The 16679-nt window shown below is 33.5% G+C and overlaps 1 protein-coding gene across 3 annotated transcripts in view; it reads left to right on the top strand.

Annotated features, from left to right (window-relative positions):
* Elp1 (elongator complex protein 1) overlaps positions 1-16679 on the top strand; it is a 163087-nt gene that overhangs the window by 80290 nt on the left and 66118 nt on the right. For all 3 annotated transcript variants that reach the window (XM_081734001.1, XM_081733999.1, XM_081734000.1), the window contains exons 13-17: positions 872-1055; positions 2197-2355; positions 5129-5240; positions 11663-11774; positions 13614-13762. In XM_081734001.1, coding sequence (XP_081590127.1) covers positions 872-1055; positions 2197-2355; positions 5129-5240; positions 11663-11774; positions 13614-13762 — 716 coding nt within the window. The remainder of the gene's footprint in view (positions 1-871; positions 1056-2196; positions 2356-5128; positions 5241-11662; positions 11775-13613; positions 13763-16679) is intronic.

A 16679-nucleotide genomic window follows, 5' to 3' on the forward strand; every position in this document is an offset into this window, starting at 1 on the left:
AGTATCTCTTAAAAAGTTTACAGGATTAATATTAGTATTAGATTCTTTCCAGTTGGTTGTAAACGTAAATAACTGTTACTTGTAATTATTCTGTTTTGTGACTGTTGTGGTGTGGTTTTATGTAATTTCTGTGACAAATTTTAAAGTATGTCATTATAATAGTAGATAGAAGTGGATAACCGTTTGCTTTTAAAAATTTCAGAGGAAATTGATAACATTTCAATTTACTATTTAAGTTGGCAAAACTTACGCACATGACGATGTGTCAGAGGACAGCGGGCACTGTGGGCAGATGAAAGGATTAAACAGAAAAACAAAATTAAAAGAAATAGTGAAAGAAAACAACCTAGGTCTTAAGGATTTAAGGAACAATTGTAAGTCCAACCGAACGACCCTTGTCAATTATTTGCTTCTTGGTTTACACCAATCAGCCGTTGTTCTTGCACAGAGTTGCCAGGTTCTGTCTACACTGTGTACCGTATAGATTTGGTGTCCGCCTTTTGTCTGAGTATATTCGGAAAATTTGGAGGGGGATAGAACACGGACTGGTGCACAGAAGATAATATAATTGACGCGTTTGAAGTTGGAATTATACTTCTTCTTCTTCTATTATTATTATTATTATTATTATTATTATTATTATTATTATTTAAATTCTCGTTTACTATTACCTTTTAACTCCCCCCTTTTATTCTTTCATCTGCCGATGGGATATATCGCTTTCCGAAACGCCGTGAATATATTAATAATTTGAAAGATAAGTTTGATGTGTATATATAGATGGGTATTTTTTTTAAAATGTACCACTGTATGTTATGTTAGAAAGAAAATGTACTTGAGTTAATTTATTTTATTTTATTTATTTTCAAAGATTTATTGGTGACCAAAAATGTGGAAGTTACGAAGGAAAACATTAGGCGAATAGAACGAGGGGCTCAAATTGTGACTGTTGTGCAGAAAGGCACAAGTGTTGTACTTCAAATGCCTCGTGGAAATTTGGAGAGCGTTCAACCCCGACCTCTTTCGTTGCATGTAATTAGTGGTTACTTGAACAAGTAAGTAGATGTAATAAACTTCGAACGGGATTTTTACTGTGGTTATGGCGAAATAGTGTATAATGCACAACTAAAGAAATGCTACATATATAATGTCGCCCCCGATTCCTGTCAGAGGCTTATGGATTTCTGTAAAAGTACGTAAAATATATGTTTCTCATTGTGGAATGTCTTGTAATTGACGGTCAGAGAATATTTTAATTATCATATTTGCGCAAATATAGGTTTAATTACCGTATTTGCGTGAATGTAGGCCGCACCTAAACTTTTGACACGAGATTATGGAAAAAAGGAAATCTCGAATGTAGGCCGCGATACTAAATTTACGAGAAAGTTCAATTAAGACAGTACTTTCAAATGTATCTCTCTCCTTCTTTAACTCTCGCATAACTAAGAGTGACTCATGAAGATGGCCTTCTTTGTGATAGTGACTGAGAGGCATTCTGGATCATCGAGCGGAGGTGCAGAATCAGACGCTGCCGATGCTGAAATGGTGGAAGTAATTGTGCGTGATTTGGGTAGGCACAAACAAGCTGACACGGTTTGCGAAATAAAGTTGCTTTTCTTTTTTTCAAGAACAGCTACTATATATAAATATTCCGTATATATTATATATACTGTATAACAGATATATATTCCAGTTAGTAAAACTAAAAGTTTACAAGTGTTTCTTGTGCCATTGTAAGGTGTTACCGGTACCCAATGAAAGTGACAATTTTTGTGAACAAGGTATGTTTTTCTGCTATTTTCTTCTTAAGTCTTTGATGGTTTACAAACGTAACTGCTGTAACTGGTATTAATTTCAATCCACAAGATATGTGTACAGTGTCATTTTGAAATTGACAGTTTATGATCTGAGGGGGGAAATCTCGCCTGTAGGCCGCACCATGATTTTTCAAGCCAAAATTTAGGGGAAAAGTGCGGCCTATATTCGCGCAAATACGGTATTTAAAGCTTTGTGTTTATTGTCTGCCTTTACAAACAGAGAAATAGCACAAATCTTTAAGAAAGTGAATTGTCTTATATTCTTTTCATATAAAACATAATTATAAAAGTAGACTTATTTCACATGTTACGTTTGTAAAAAAAAAAAAAAATAATTCCTTTCAAATAATATATATTTGTTTTTATAATCTTTCAGGGGACAGTATTTTGAGGCGTTTGATCTTATGAGAAAGCAGCGTATAAACCTGAACGTAATATTTGACCATGATCCCCAGTCCTTTTTGTCAAATATCAAGAATTTTATTCTTGAAGTCAACAATCCATCATGGCTCAGTTTATTCCTTTCAGAACTACAGTAAGTGATATTCAACAACTGAAGTGTTTCGTGGATGAAGGAATTATGGAACATTTCCGTGGAAATTGTATTTTGTAGTAAATGGTGATATTATGTAAGACAGCAATATGAGGCACATAGTCTCACTTTATCTTAAAAAAAAACAGAATAATATGTACAATGCAGGATACGTAGATACAAAGATAAAAATAAAGCAGATTTATTGTAAACACGATTTCTTCATCCACAAAACCCTTTAGTCATTGCATTAATGCTTAACTATTGCATGTGTTTGTTGGTCGTAACTAAATGCAATAATATAATAATAGTAATGTGACCAATCCTAAAGAAACGCATAAAATTCAGGTCTATTTTATGAATTACTGTAGAGTAATCTTCAAAATTTCCTAGTGTTGTTAGAGACACGCGCACTAAACGCGCTAATTTGGAATTAAGTAATTGAAATTAAAGGGTAAAAGATATTTGAAATTCTACAACGTTACATATGTAGACTTTTATTTTAAATCATCTTTGATACATTAACACAATTTAAGAAATATAGCCTAACATAACTTTTGTGAAACTTCTGATGAGCGTTTTTCACCCAACCTGGACAGAGGGAAACAACAGATGTTTTAAAAAAAATAATCTGGAATTTTCTAGTCAAGTTCATATCCAGGAGATATTCAATCTAAAAGAAGATATTTTAACTCTTTCGCGCCTAGACTTGCAATATATAACAAATTCCCACTTTCATGTCAGTGTAGCGCATTTTAAAATTATGTGTATCGGATAGTAGAAACAAGGTAGGCATGCGAAATGCCTGGCATGTCTACCTTGTTTCTACTATCCGATACACATAATTTTAAAGTGCATTACACTGACATGAAACTGAATGGATTAATTAGTAGGAACATCTCTCAGTCTTCTGATTATTTTCCGTAATAAAAATTATTGTCAAAATATAAAGATCTACAGAACATTAAAAAAAGGTGATAAATCGTTTTTCAATTTTTGATCCCCCAACTTCAATTATAAATATCAACCAGATACAATGGAAACCGAAGGACATCTTACCACTGAAACAAAATTAATATGCCACTTAAAGAATCAAAATAAATGTTGATAAAACTTAAGTCACTATTTAATAGTATTTTTCTATTCCTCAAATATCTATATCCATTATTAGATCCTAAATCTAATGCACTTATCTGCCAAAGTAATCATAATTTTTATAAATATTATTAGCACCGATATATATATACTTACTGTGTGTTTGTTTGTTTTCACGCATGTTTCGAACGAGTTTATTAATCGACGATCGGCGTTGTCATGCATGTATTGCTGTCCATGGCAAACACTTTGAATATCTCCTGTGATATGCCTGACGAATTCTGCATGTCGATATCTGATGCTTCGAACTTACTGCTTCCACGCTTTCGGCCCTCGCTAACTCTGCCAATATATGTTTTTTCTCGTCCTAAGATTGACATCCTTCGCTGGTGAAAATTTGACAGCAAATACGAGGGTGGATCATAAAGTAATGCCTCCTATGTCACAAAAAATGTATTAATGAACATAGAACAAGACAAGCTATTGCAGAGCATAACCTGAACTGTCCTGTACAGAATCCTACCCTTCAACATAGTCTCCATGAATTTGAACACATTTACGCCATCTTTGAACCCAGGCGTCGAAACCTTTTTGGAAAAATTCAGGAAGTTGTTTTTTGACCCATGATTTTACAACTATTTTAACTTCATCCAAATCATTGAATAGGCAACCACGTATGTGTTCTTTTAAAGGGCCAAACAGATAAAAGTCATCTCTCAGGGTCATACAGGTATGTCCACGTCTCATCTCCAGTGACCACATTTTTGAAATAGTCTTGATTTTCAGCTGCAAATACGTCCAGGAGCTCTTGACAAATGTCCACTCGCCTCCTCCGATTATCAACAGTCAATTGCTTAGGTACCCACTTAGCACACACTTTGTGATATCCCAAGTCAGCAATTATTCCTTGGGCAGAGCCATACGAGATGTTCAATGCATCAGCAACATTCTGAATTGTAATGCGCCTGTCTCCTCGAATCAATCCCTCAGCACGTTCTCAATTTGCATCTGTGATCGATGTTGTCGGCCGGCCGCTTCTTGATTTATCAGCGATTTCTGTTTCTCCGTTGCTAAACTTCTTCACCCAACGCCGTACATTGCTAATGTCCATTACCGCATCCCCATAAACATTCTTCAAGCGCATATGGATTTCCTTAGGTGGACAACCTTCTTTCGCCAAAAATTCGATGACGACTCTTTCTTTTAGCTTCAGATCCATGGTTCTAATAAATCAATCTGAAAAAGAACAACTACATTAGTGGAGGAAGGCTACCTCTATAACGTTATGCATAGATAAGTCAGTAGCTGCAATAAAAAAAAATGAGGGAGGCATTACTTTTTGATCCTTCCTCGTATGTACAAGTTGATTGAATATTACTCGTGATAACTTAAGTATAATGTGTACTCCTTAGTGTGATAATATGAAATTTTCTGTTTCATTCGGGTCTAAAGCAGTACAGGATTTTCTTATGACCAAATGCAAGCTCGAAACCATTAACAAAGCGCTGTAGGGGTGACTACCCTATGGTATTTGATTGTTTTAATAATTGGTAGAAAAACATCTTTCGGTAGTTTAATGTTTTGTTTTAATAACTCACCATATTTAAAGAAAAATAACTCAAAACTGAGTCATCATTCAGAATGGTGATGAAAATCCATACATTTTTTCGTTTTATTTCAGGGAGGATGACGTATCAGAAAGTATGTACCAGAATTACTATGCGCAAATTCATCGACCAAACAGACCGACACTGGAGAATAAAATAGACACAGTGTGTGAAACTGTGAGACAGGTTAGTAGAGAATTCTCTATCTGTAAGGGCAACCCTAATAAAATAAGTGTTAAAGATTATTGCAGTACTGTTTGAGTCTATTACATATAAACTATTAATAAAGCGCTGTAGGGCTGACTACCGTATGATATTTGATTATTTTAATAATTTGTAGAAAATCATCTTTCGAAAATTTAATGTTTTGTTTTAATAACTCACTATAGTTAAAGAAAAATAACTCAAAACTGAGTCATCACTCAGTATGGTGATGAAAATCCATACTTTTTTTTTTTTTTTTTTTTTTTTTTTTTGACTCGCCGAACCCGAAACTGAAAACATGAGACGATAGGAGGTTCAATACGTTTTTCAGTTCTCTATCAATTGATATGAAGACATTTATAATCTTATTCCGAAATAGTTCAAAAATCGACTGTAAAGATATTTCAAGAACCGACAATACGTGCCAGATACATTTTCTGTATTGCAGAAGCTTTTGCTGTTTACTGAAAGTTCTCTTTGTAGATAAGCCAAGTTTTGTATTTGATCTTATCTTCAGTTAACAACCATACTACTTAGTTTTAAATCGTGCTTTTGTTTGTGATGATTATTTGGTTTGGCTTGAAGACATGAAACGGTTAAAATCATTGATTAAGAAAAAAATATTTTTACTCGATGAAGAATAAATTAACATTTTAGTTTTACACTCCATAATTCTGCCTATTAGAAATATTCAACACCATTGAGATAATTTGGAGAATAATAATAAAAAAAAACAAGTGAAGCGCAGGATATCCACGCTCACGAAAAGAACATACCAAGTCAATGCAACTCGAACTGGCAAACGAGCTAAGAATCGATTTTTAGTGTGGAATTATTCAAAGATACAAGCAGAACTATCGATATAACGTTAATAACAATCGCTTCCAGGAGGTTATTCAGTATCTAAGATCCAATATTTTAGTGGGAAGCATCCATCATTATCAAAGACGAAAACATACAGTAAAACGATGAGAATGACTATTTGGACACAAGGATTCAATTCATTTTCAACACACGTCCGTACATCTGTGAAAGTGATAGTATAGGGCGATAAAACATTTTTAATAATCCTTTATCATGGATACTCCATTCTTGTAAACCTTTTAGTTTACTGTTTACCTTTCGTCATTGATAGCTGGGCGATTTTTAGTGAATTTTGAACTTCTGTGAATAATGAATATGTTACTGAAAGACTTACATGAGAAACTTAATTTCAATAGCGGGACACAGTGACTGAGTAGTAGAACGCGTTTATCCGTGACACTATGATCTGAGACCATGTAAGTTTGTGATGGTCAGCATCGTGTCTGTGGGTTTTCTGGAGGTTCCGGTTTTTCCTTACACTTTCATTCCATCACTTCTCATACTCGTTCACTGTAATTAATCCATCTTCTTTAACCTACAGGGCATAATTGTGGGACTTAAAACTGGGAATTTCATAATCGGTACTTCTACCTTTTGTAGTATTCTTGCCAGTTGAAATTGAATATTATGTATCATTTTTGAACATTTTAAATTTTATTATTCAGTTTTACTATTGTATCCTTATTATGAGAACTAGTCCACTTAAATACTCAAAATGTCCATCGAAGAAGTGTCAGAAATCCAAATGTGAATGCATATTGTACCGTATACCAGTCTAATTTTCCAACATCCTACTACAAAGATACACAGACACGTGCACTTCGTGATACCAGTAGTTACGTTCGTTCGAATTTCATTTACAGCCTTAAGTGCACTCGCTGCCCAGCCTTTTATATTACGAAGCTCTTGTTTCGATCAGTATCTTAGAAACCCTCATTTCATTAACCTATTCACCATGATTCGGTACTTGAATTGGTCTTGAAATTTAGTCACCAATGTCCCTAAAACACTTAGGATTCTTCATTCTCACGTCCGAGAACACGCAGCCCATCAGAACAGTGCCATCGATTAAATCCTCCGCCTAAGTAGTCTCAAAATTCTTTACCCAGATCTTTCATGTTCTTCAGAAAAGACCGAAATACACATTCTCGTCTCATCTACGAACTTCGATCCTCGTCTGTAGCTATTTATCCTATGGTACTCCCTCCGGTACTTTTATACCTATTACTATTTTTACTGTTTCTTTAAATTTAATACATTTTATATAATTCTTATTTTTGTTCTTCTTCTTCTTCTTCTTCTTCTTCTTCTTATTATTATTATTATTATTATTATTATTATTATTATTATTATTATTATTATTATTATTATTATTATTACTGCGTTATTTCTTAATTTTGTATTGTTCTTTTCATTTCTAATACTTATTTACTGATATTTATCAAACCGACTTCAAGGGTGAGAATATGTGTGTGTTTATGAACTGGATTAAGTAGCACAATGATTAGTTCATGGGCACGGAAAACCGGTCGCCCAGATTCCATTCCTGGTCATTCTTTGTGTATTAACAGAAAAGTACTGTGGATTAATTTAAGGATGTAAATGAGGTGGAAAGAATCATGCTATCAAAATGGTGAAAGGTACATGTTGTTTTTGTAATGAAATCTTGGAAAGTCAAATAGGTATCGAATGTATGGTGTTTTGCATTTGCATTGAAAAAGTAAGCATGATTCCCGAGCAAACGAGTAGGTATAATTTAATAAAAGTGGAGTTGGTTTTTATCTTGGTGTTACTCGCTAACTTCATGTATAACTTTTTTTTAACTTACTTACTTTCTTACTTACTTTTATTTCAGAAATTGTACGCATTATACACACGTAAATAAGAATATAAATATTCCTCCAGAACCTTCAAGTGTTCCTTCTGTTTCTTAACTTTGTACTTAATACCATTAACTTAACTGCGAAGTTTATCAACGAGAGAGAGAGAGAGAGAGAAGTATTATCCGTATTTTGAGAAATGGTTTCCGTAAAAGGCTGATATCTGTAAAATAAATTAGCTTCTTTTGTTGGAAGTTACGTAGTTTAATATCATGTAAGATGAATATTGAGTAGCTTTCGGGACCAGAGTAATCCACCCAAGCTTTATTTCATAATAGTCTGTAATTTTCTAATTCTTTCCTTGTGATGTATAGTACAGTGAAACCTCCCTTAACGGACACCTATATAATACGGACAGATTTTTTGTCCCGGCAAAAACAGATATTCTCTTACGGAACAAAACCCTCCCTTTTAAGGACACTCTCAGATACGGACGCGGACAGTCCTTTTTTTTTTTTTTTTTTTTTTTTTTTTCAAACATTTCAATTACCTCTTCATAACGGACAGAAATTATCGATTCTGCGATACACAAACATACATACATGTTTCTTCTGCAACCGTACTGAGCACTCTCAGTGGACACTTGCTAAAGAGTTTTATTACCCTTGTAAAAGAAAAAAGCATGCATTTTTCGCTAAACAAAAGAGTTTGGCCTGTTAGTTGGTTCCTAACGCATCTTTCGAGAAGGCTCTGAGAATTTGAAATAAATGAAAAATGCCTACAGTGTGATGACATTGCTTAAGAAAATCACTATACACGCATTATATTTTGCAGTATACGAATATATTGACACATCCCCCAGCAATAATATTATTTAACAGAAATGAATTTCTCCTTTATCCCTTCAAACACGTACTAAATAGAATATTTTCATATTGAATTTTACGTATTTACGCTCATACATAAGGTATTTACTGTATATTACTGCATACAATTACCGTTGTGAGAAATTAAATTTTTGTAACCTCTCAATAATGGACAAAAATTCATATCCCATTTGTGTCCCTTATTCAGAGGTTTCACTGTATTAGAATTGTTTGAGAAAAAATATATAGTCTGATTTTCGTGAGATTTCTTAGCAGTATGTTTTCTACTTAGGTGAAAATCTTTCCGCTGTTCTGTATGCAGTAGCTTAGTTGTGTGAAAATCATCCTAATGTCAGAGGCCTACAAGGCCTAGCAACATTGTGCTCATGGTACGTGTAATATTGTCACGAACTGTAGATTTTCTGTCTCTTGAGCTATTGTCTGGTCTTTTGAGACGTCTTCTACGTATTCTCTGTGATGCATCGTATCGAACACAGTTTCTTCGGTTTCTACGATAGTTCCAGTAGTAACTCCGTCTTTGTCTGTCAATTGCTTGTTGTATGGTAGTATCATGCTCATCCTAAGTGCCTATAATATCAAAGAAGTTCAGATTACTTGGCGATAAAAACTCTAGTATAAGCATAAATGTTTTTTTCCTAGACATAAAATGAGACAGACGTTCTGCTCAGATTCTCTTTTTTCGTAGCAAACCATCTTCGCCACGAACTTTTTTTAAAATCTTCAGTTAATTTATCTTATAGTCATGTGCAAATAGAAATTTAGCAACTGATTTCATTGTTAAGATTGAAACTAGTATCGAATATAGTAACAATAAAAGGAATAATTAGAAGATAGTATTGCAACTATCAATGTTGATATTTTTCTTTTAACGTTACACATTATTTTCTCATAATGAATTTTAATAATCAGATAACTAAAAATTTACGAACCTTTAGAAAGCAATATTTAGTAATGATTTTAGTTTAGACTGTGTATCGACTGCGCTACGTATAAAATGAAATCTCGTTACTAGGAAAACCTTTTGCTTATTCCTGCGCCAGTGAATCTGATTGTGGATATGCTTAGTTCCAGCAATGCAATGCTGGACTGGCACATCAAGTCACCATGATACTGTTCATTACAGACTTAATCTCTACAGTCACATTTGTGTACTAGTTGAGGATTATAGAGAAGAAGCGCAGGAATGAAAATTTACCAATAAATAAGTTTATGTCTCTCCTTGTCTCTCCAGTTTTCCAGAGGACATGTCTAATGTAATTACCATTTTGTTGTTATCTTTCATGAGCTGTACACTAGAATTTGCTGTTACAAAAACCATAAGAACACTTGAGAAAGATAATTGTATTATATTTCACATATTCCCTTGAATAACTTAACAATTTGACTTACATAAACTCAAAAGCAACTAAAACCTTCAATCATTTATTTTTGGTATTGTTAAATTCAAGAAACATTGGTACGCCACCTGAAACAAAAGAAAATCGGTTAAAACTTTGTAACGGTTGGTCGTACAGCCAAAAACATTTCACCACTGGATTCCTGGAAAATTTTCAGTCCTATCTGATGTATCACACGGTAGAGTTCCCATTTAAAAAACTTTCCACAATTTCAAGATGGCGGATTTCAAGATTTCTGCCGATAGTGCCATATGTCTCAAAAGTTTTTCCCTCTCGTCTGTTATCATTACTTTTTTCCTTCTTTTCCCAATTCTGAACGGTTTAGATTTGGGTGTTTCCACACTTTTGGACCACCCTGTAGATAAATTACTAAGTGGTTACAAGTTCTCTTACAAGAATAGTAAACTACTTCCTCATCGTGAAGTATATATGATGTGAATTAGTCTACAAATTTAGTGAGTTTTATATCGGGATTCTAAAACGCAAACTAAAATCAGAATCAAACGAAGAAAAAAAAAAAACTTTCTAAATATTTAAGAATGATGAACTATATTCTTGCTCAAATCAGAATTCTGAATTAAAAATGGAAAGAAAGAAATAAAATTTTAGAATTAATTTTCATTAAAAACAAAATATCCAAAATTAAACACTCGACAAAAATTTTAGGTAAAAGATATTTATACTATAGCACTGTTGGATAACTATGATTTGCACAAAAATGTGCCCAGTAGCTTCAAACACTAAATTTCTAACCCACTTTTACATTGTCAATTTTTTTCCTCAAACCTTCAAATCACCCTTATCCTATCATTTGTGAACAAGGATAACGATTTTCAGTCAAAATATTGAAAAGAAATTACATTTACTCACATCCATAGAATAAAATGAAGTAAGATTAAACACTCGACAAAAATTTTAGGTAAAAGATATTTATACTATAGCACTGTTGGATAACTATGATTTGCACAAAAATGTGCCCAGTAGCTTCAAACACTAAATTTCTAACCCACTTTTACATTGTCAGTTTTTTTCCTCAAACCTTCAAATCACCCTTATCCTATCATTTGTGAACAAGGATAACGATTTTCAGTCAAAATATTGAAAAGAAATTACATTTACTCACATCCATAGAATAAAATGAAGTAAGATTGTATATAATAAGGAAATAAATAATTTCATGTACCTTGGGGCGCATTTGCTTGGTTTTATTCATTTGCTTTTAGTTTTGCAAGCGTCATCGGAAGGTCTCACTTTACGGAGAGTAAATCAAGAAGTAATTCAGGTGTTGGTTATTTGGTCTTTTCCTCACCAGTATTTCACTGAATGTACTTCTAAACAATATGGAAGCTTTAACGTATGAAGTAAGAGTATTTTATTCTCTTGCATTCTTAGTGCATATAACGATTACGTTAATTTACTTGTTATTTTGCTCATAGGCCTTGGAGGAGGTAAATAAAGAAAAATATGTGCTCCCTATATTGACCAGTTTTGTGAAGAAAAAGAAGCCACAAATTGCTGAAGCATTGAAAAGGATTAAAGAAATTAAAGGTAAATGCTTATTATCGTGCAGTTAGTGTAACTGAATTATTAACTTATTATTCGGAACTCTAGAGTAAATAGCGAATGTATGTTTAAATTAAGGTTTCCAGTTTATCATTACAAATATACCATATAGTCAAGTGTCTTGAAAAATACAGCTGATATATGTCAGCGTAGGAAACTGAATTTATGGGATGAAGATAATGTGTAAGCACCTATGAAAATAAATCGGAAATGAGCTTAATATGTTATTGATGTAAACCTACTCATTTACGTAACAATAAATACTGCAAGTCTGAATGTTAGACATTTCCTTAATTAGTGGCGCTTAGTCTTTATTTATAATCAAAAGATTGTGACGTAAATATTCGCGTAGAATTGACTAAAATATGTAGATTCTGAAATTCTTCCTGTAGTGTCCTAGTAACGCCTACGCGACATAATTGGATGCATAGTTTCAATGTTATTTTAAGTTCCGCCTTATAATTAAATAAGACGTTTGATTGCCGTTTGTCCTTCTACATTTCCTATCCAAATGTCAATATTCATAGCTTATAGTTTATTCCACACGATCATTAGAGTCATCATTTCTTGATCTGCCTGTTGATTATGGAATCTATCATAGTAACGACCTTATTACTGTAGAAACTAGAGATACCAATTAATAAATAATTAGTGTAAATATTTAAGAATATAGAATAATATATATATAAACCTGTGGACTTAAATATTTATGCTATTGTGTCTGAAGAAAACAATTGGTGACTTCATCTCATAAATGCAGTTCCTTATGCTGGCTTTATTATAATTTAGAATTTTGATTTAGTTTCAACTGATATGGCGTTAGTTGTTAGTTTTTCTTTAGTCATACTATCTGTTCGTATTGAAATGACTAAAAGACGTGCTTTCGATATGCATCGCACGGGTGTAGGCACAAAGCCTCAGTTAGAGTTTCATGATAGAGTTACAAGAATAAATGGCTAATAAGTGTAAGAATAAACCACAAAAGGTGGTAAGTTGAATCGAGTTATTTGTAGATTTAATAAATAGTTTTTCATTTCCTTGATCTGGTAAATTAAAGGAGTCTTTCTTACTTCTAACTAAAAAGCTCTGTCATCGGTGCAAGTCCTGACTCCTGATCATTGAAAATTAAGCAGGGAAAGCTGTTACCAACTTCGAGTAGTACTCTCAGATAGTTTTTAAATTGGTATGTTTGTATGATAATTTGTCTTATTCTTGGAAACTTTTTTTTATCATTATGCTTCAGGTTTCCTTTGTTCAATTTTCATATAAGTATAACATCGTGTTTTGTTTCAGAGTTCTGTCTTCGTATACATTAGATAAAAATAAAATCTGAGCAAAGCAGATACCTATATTTTAATAAACTGTGTTACGGTTTTAGCAATATATCATTGCCTTCATCCCTCGAAACTGTAACATGAGTTTTTCAAATGCAGGTGTTAGCTTTGGTCACATTTTATTTTGTTGAAGAAAAGGTTCTCTCCTATTTACCTAATGTAACAAGGCTTGCCTTTAAGTAAGTAGATCGGGGTAGCTTCTTATGCGTGGGTCAAAAGAGTATAACTATAATAAGAAATTAGAGAACAAATGAAGAAGTACATTTAGAACTAAGATTAGGTTACTACGTATACTTGATGTGAATTATGATTGCGTCATTAGGCATACATACGTTCATTTGAACACGTATGCTCGTGTGTCTCGAATATAAGGATTACTTATAACGTCAAAAAGTCAGATTCTTGATAGAGATAATATACTTAGGAAATAAAAAGAAAATGTTTGTTATTATGCTTTCTTCTGCACAAAATACGCTCTTGTTTATTTTAGAAATGGAATCTACACGAAAACCGGTAGTTTCGTCAGATGAGGCATTGAAATATCTACTCTACTTAGTGGATGTCAATGAGCTCTACGATGTTGCTTTGAGTACATATGATTTTGATTTGGTTCTAATGGTAGCAGCCAAATCTCAAAAAGTAAGTCTATATGTGAAAAACATGGAGTACCTAAACTTTTCATCATGCATGTTTAACAGTTATACCGTAGTGTTACTATCGTTCTCCTCTTCTCGATATAAACGTTCAAATTGTACAGTCCGCAGCAAAAAAAAAAAAAAAAAAAAAAAAAAACCTGCAACATGAGCATGTAAGTTTATTGTGAAACTACGCTTAACAGCGCAGGGAATCAACATGACTTTTAAGTGGCACGTATCAAGCATGGAGAAACCTCGGCGTCCTCCCCTGCACACTTATTTTGGAGCAAAAGACTTCGTCGTTTCGCAATAAACTTAAATGCTCATGTTGCAGGATTTTTGTTGCGGACTGTACATGCGTAGTTTTTTGCCTTGTCCATAAGTATGGGTGGAATCCAATTAGACAATACGATGAGCGATCAATAATAATTGTGAATACTATACATGGTTCTCAGTTCCTTTCAATATACAAATCACTGTATACACATTTTGTGTGAAAGATTTCCTCTCATGGGTTAAAAGTAGCTGAACACTAGGGAGTACGATATTATGTATTATCTGTCAGGAAAGTAAATGTACACCTATTTTTCGAGTCTGGCATTCCTGCGCTCCATCCGTGGAGAGTATGAGAATTAAATCAATCAAATGTTTACTGAGGGGCAAAAAAAAAAGTTTAATCTGAATAAGACATTGCAGAGGGGAACAAGCTGTGAATACGAATAGTGCATAGTGTAAATAAAGGACGACACCGAAAGAGAAAGCCAGAAACAGTTGTTAAACTTAGAAAAAAGAGTAAAAATTGTTGAAGTGGGAACATAAAACACAAACACAACAAATACGCCGACAACTAAGAGTTCACCATGTCATGATCTTGGTGTACTGGTTAAGGTGATGGCTTACAAATGTAAAGGTCGAGAGTTCGAATCTTCGGTGAGGACATTTTTAAAAATTTTTGTTAATAATACATGCAGCTCATGAGATATGGTAAAAGAGGTCGTATTTAGTTTTTCGTAGCAATTATTATTGGTAATGTTTAGTACTGATAATACTTTTTGTCTTTGCGTATTGCTTTTATTCTTTTCTTCATTTCAAAAGAGAAGAATATCCGAACAAATGCCACAAAAATTCCTCATATTTTGAATGTAAACACCATTTGCAATTAGTAAAGAATAAAAATTCAACGTTCCGATGTAGCTGCAAAAAGTAAAAAGAAAAACATGGAAGTGGACCATACTCATGGTTATTAAAAATATAATTTCTAAATGCCTTACACCTCCCGACCACGTTTCTACGTTAGCAAGTAAGAGGTTTGTGTTTAGGTTAGGCTGGTCAATACGTTTTGCAAAGGAGCCCGGTTTAGCTCTGACGCACCACAGGTGCGAGAAGGGAGCAAAACACTTTTTCTCTCTCCCTATGTGTGTCTATTTATCTATCTATCTGTATATATATAACGCTATTTGTCAATGTCATAACCACCCTAATTTTCAGCGGATTGAGACGAAACTTGGCACAAACATTAATTGTTGAAATATCTTGAGTTCGTTAACCAGAATAATCAAATGAAAATGTTCAAAATGGCGGCCCTTCAAACTCTTAAAAACTTTCAAGGGAACCAAATTTCGCCCATAAATAGGTATTCAGAAAGTTTGAATAACTTTTCCTCTTTTACTGAAATATTTGTGTGCAAAGACTTATTGAAATATTGGACCCGATTAATCGCATAAAGAAGGTTCACGCCCTTTTCGCTACGGTCAGTTTTTTTTTTTTTTTTTTTTTTTTTTTTTGTGCAGGAGGGGGTTATTTTGGTATCGGAACAAGATGATTGTTAGTGATGATATGAAATTACCCATTGAAAGTGAAGTAACTTGTGAAACGTGTTATTTGAAAGAATAATATAATAAATGTGCTTTCCTCTAACACAGAGAACTGTAGATCATGTATTTCGAGTTCGGGAGCGTGAATGGCGAGGAGTGTTATTTGATTTGCTTTTTAGTAACACATTGCATTGCAAATAAAGGTAGGCAACATTAGTGGTAAGTAAAATAATAATAATAACAATAATAATAATAATAATAATTATAATAATAATAATAATAGGTGTTGTTTGTGGCAAGGCAATATCTTCCTCAATTCTTCTTCAAACGTAATGATTATAACGCCATATCTCCCTTACAAACAAAATATTAGCAATTTATATCGAGAGAACGGGAAACTGTTGAGTGATGGGAGCAACGTTGGACAGTATGCACTCATAGTATTCAGAAAAATAAGCGATTTCAATGCAGAATGAACGAAGAGTCATTGTCATGGGTAGTCATGGATCCACGGCAGAGCCCTCTTTAGGCAAAATTTCGATAACTTATATCGAGAGAACAGGAGGTGATAGTGAGATGGGACCAACGTTGGACACCGTGGACCCATAAGGCTCATCGAAATAATTAGGGGGGGAGGCGCCAGCCAGCCTAACTTATTTCCACATAATAATATAAAATTATATTGTCGAAATACACACACTAGTTAGCTAGTAATATTTCATATTATTATTATTATTATTATTATTATTATTATTATCGACAGCGTCTTTTTATTACGTGTGCATGTTTGACATGAAGCCAAAGAAAAGATCCATCATTCGTAAAAAGAATAAGAATAGCCGGTTACTTTAACTGTGAACGACGGCGAAAAATACGAAAAGAGTGCATACCTGTAGAGAAAAGAAACAATACTTTCTCTCAAATGGGTAAAAAATTAAGCCGAGATATATTCGAACTCGCATGGACGGCGCAAACAACCAGTTCATTGTCCACATCTTTTTAAACTGACTCACCGAACGTGTTTTAGTAACTTACTTATTGCTAATTTTACTTGCTTCACTCGTTTAACTTGCTTTTTCTAACAACTTATAACGATAGGATACGAAC

The sequence above is a fragment of the Thermobia domestica genome, chromosome 12 (assembly GCF_964235325.1).
Source record: "Thermobia domestica chromosome 12, izTheDome1.hap1.1, whole genome shotgun sequence".
Lineage (NCBI taxonomy): Eukaryota > Metazoa > Arthropoda > Insecta > Zygentoma > Lepismatidae > Thermobia > Thermobia domestica.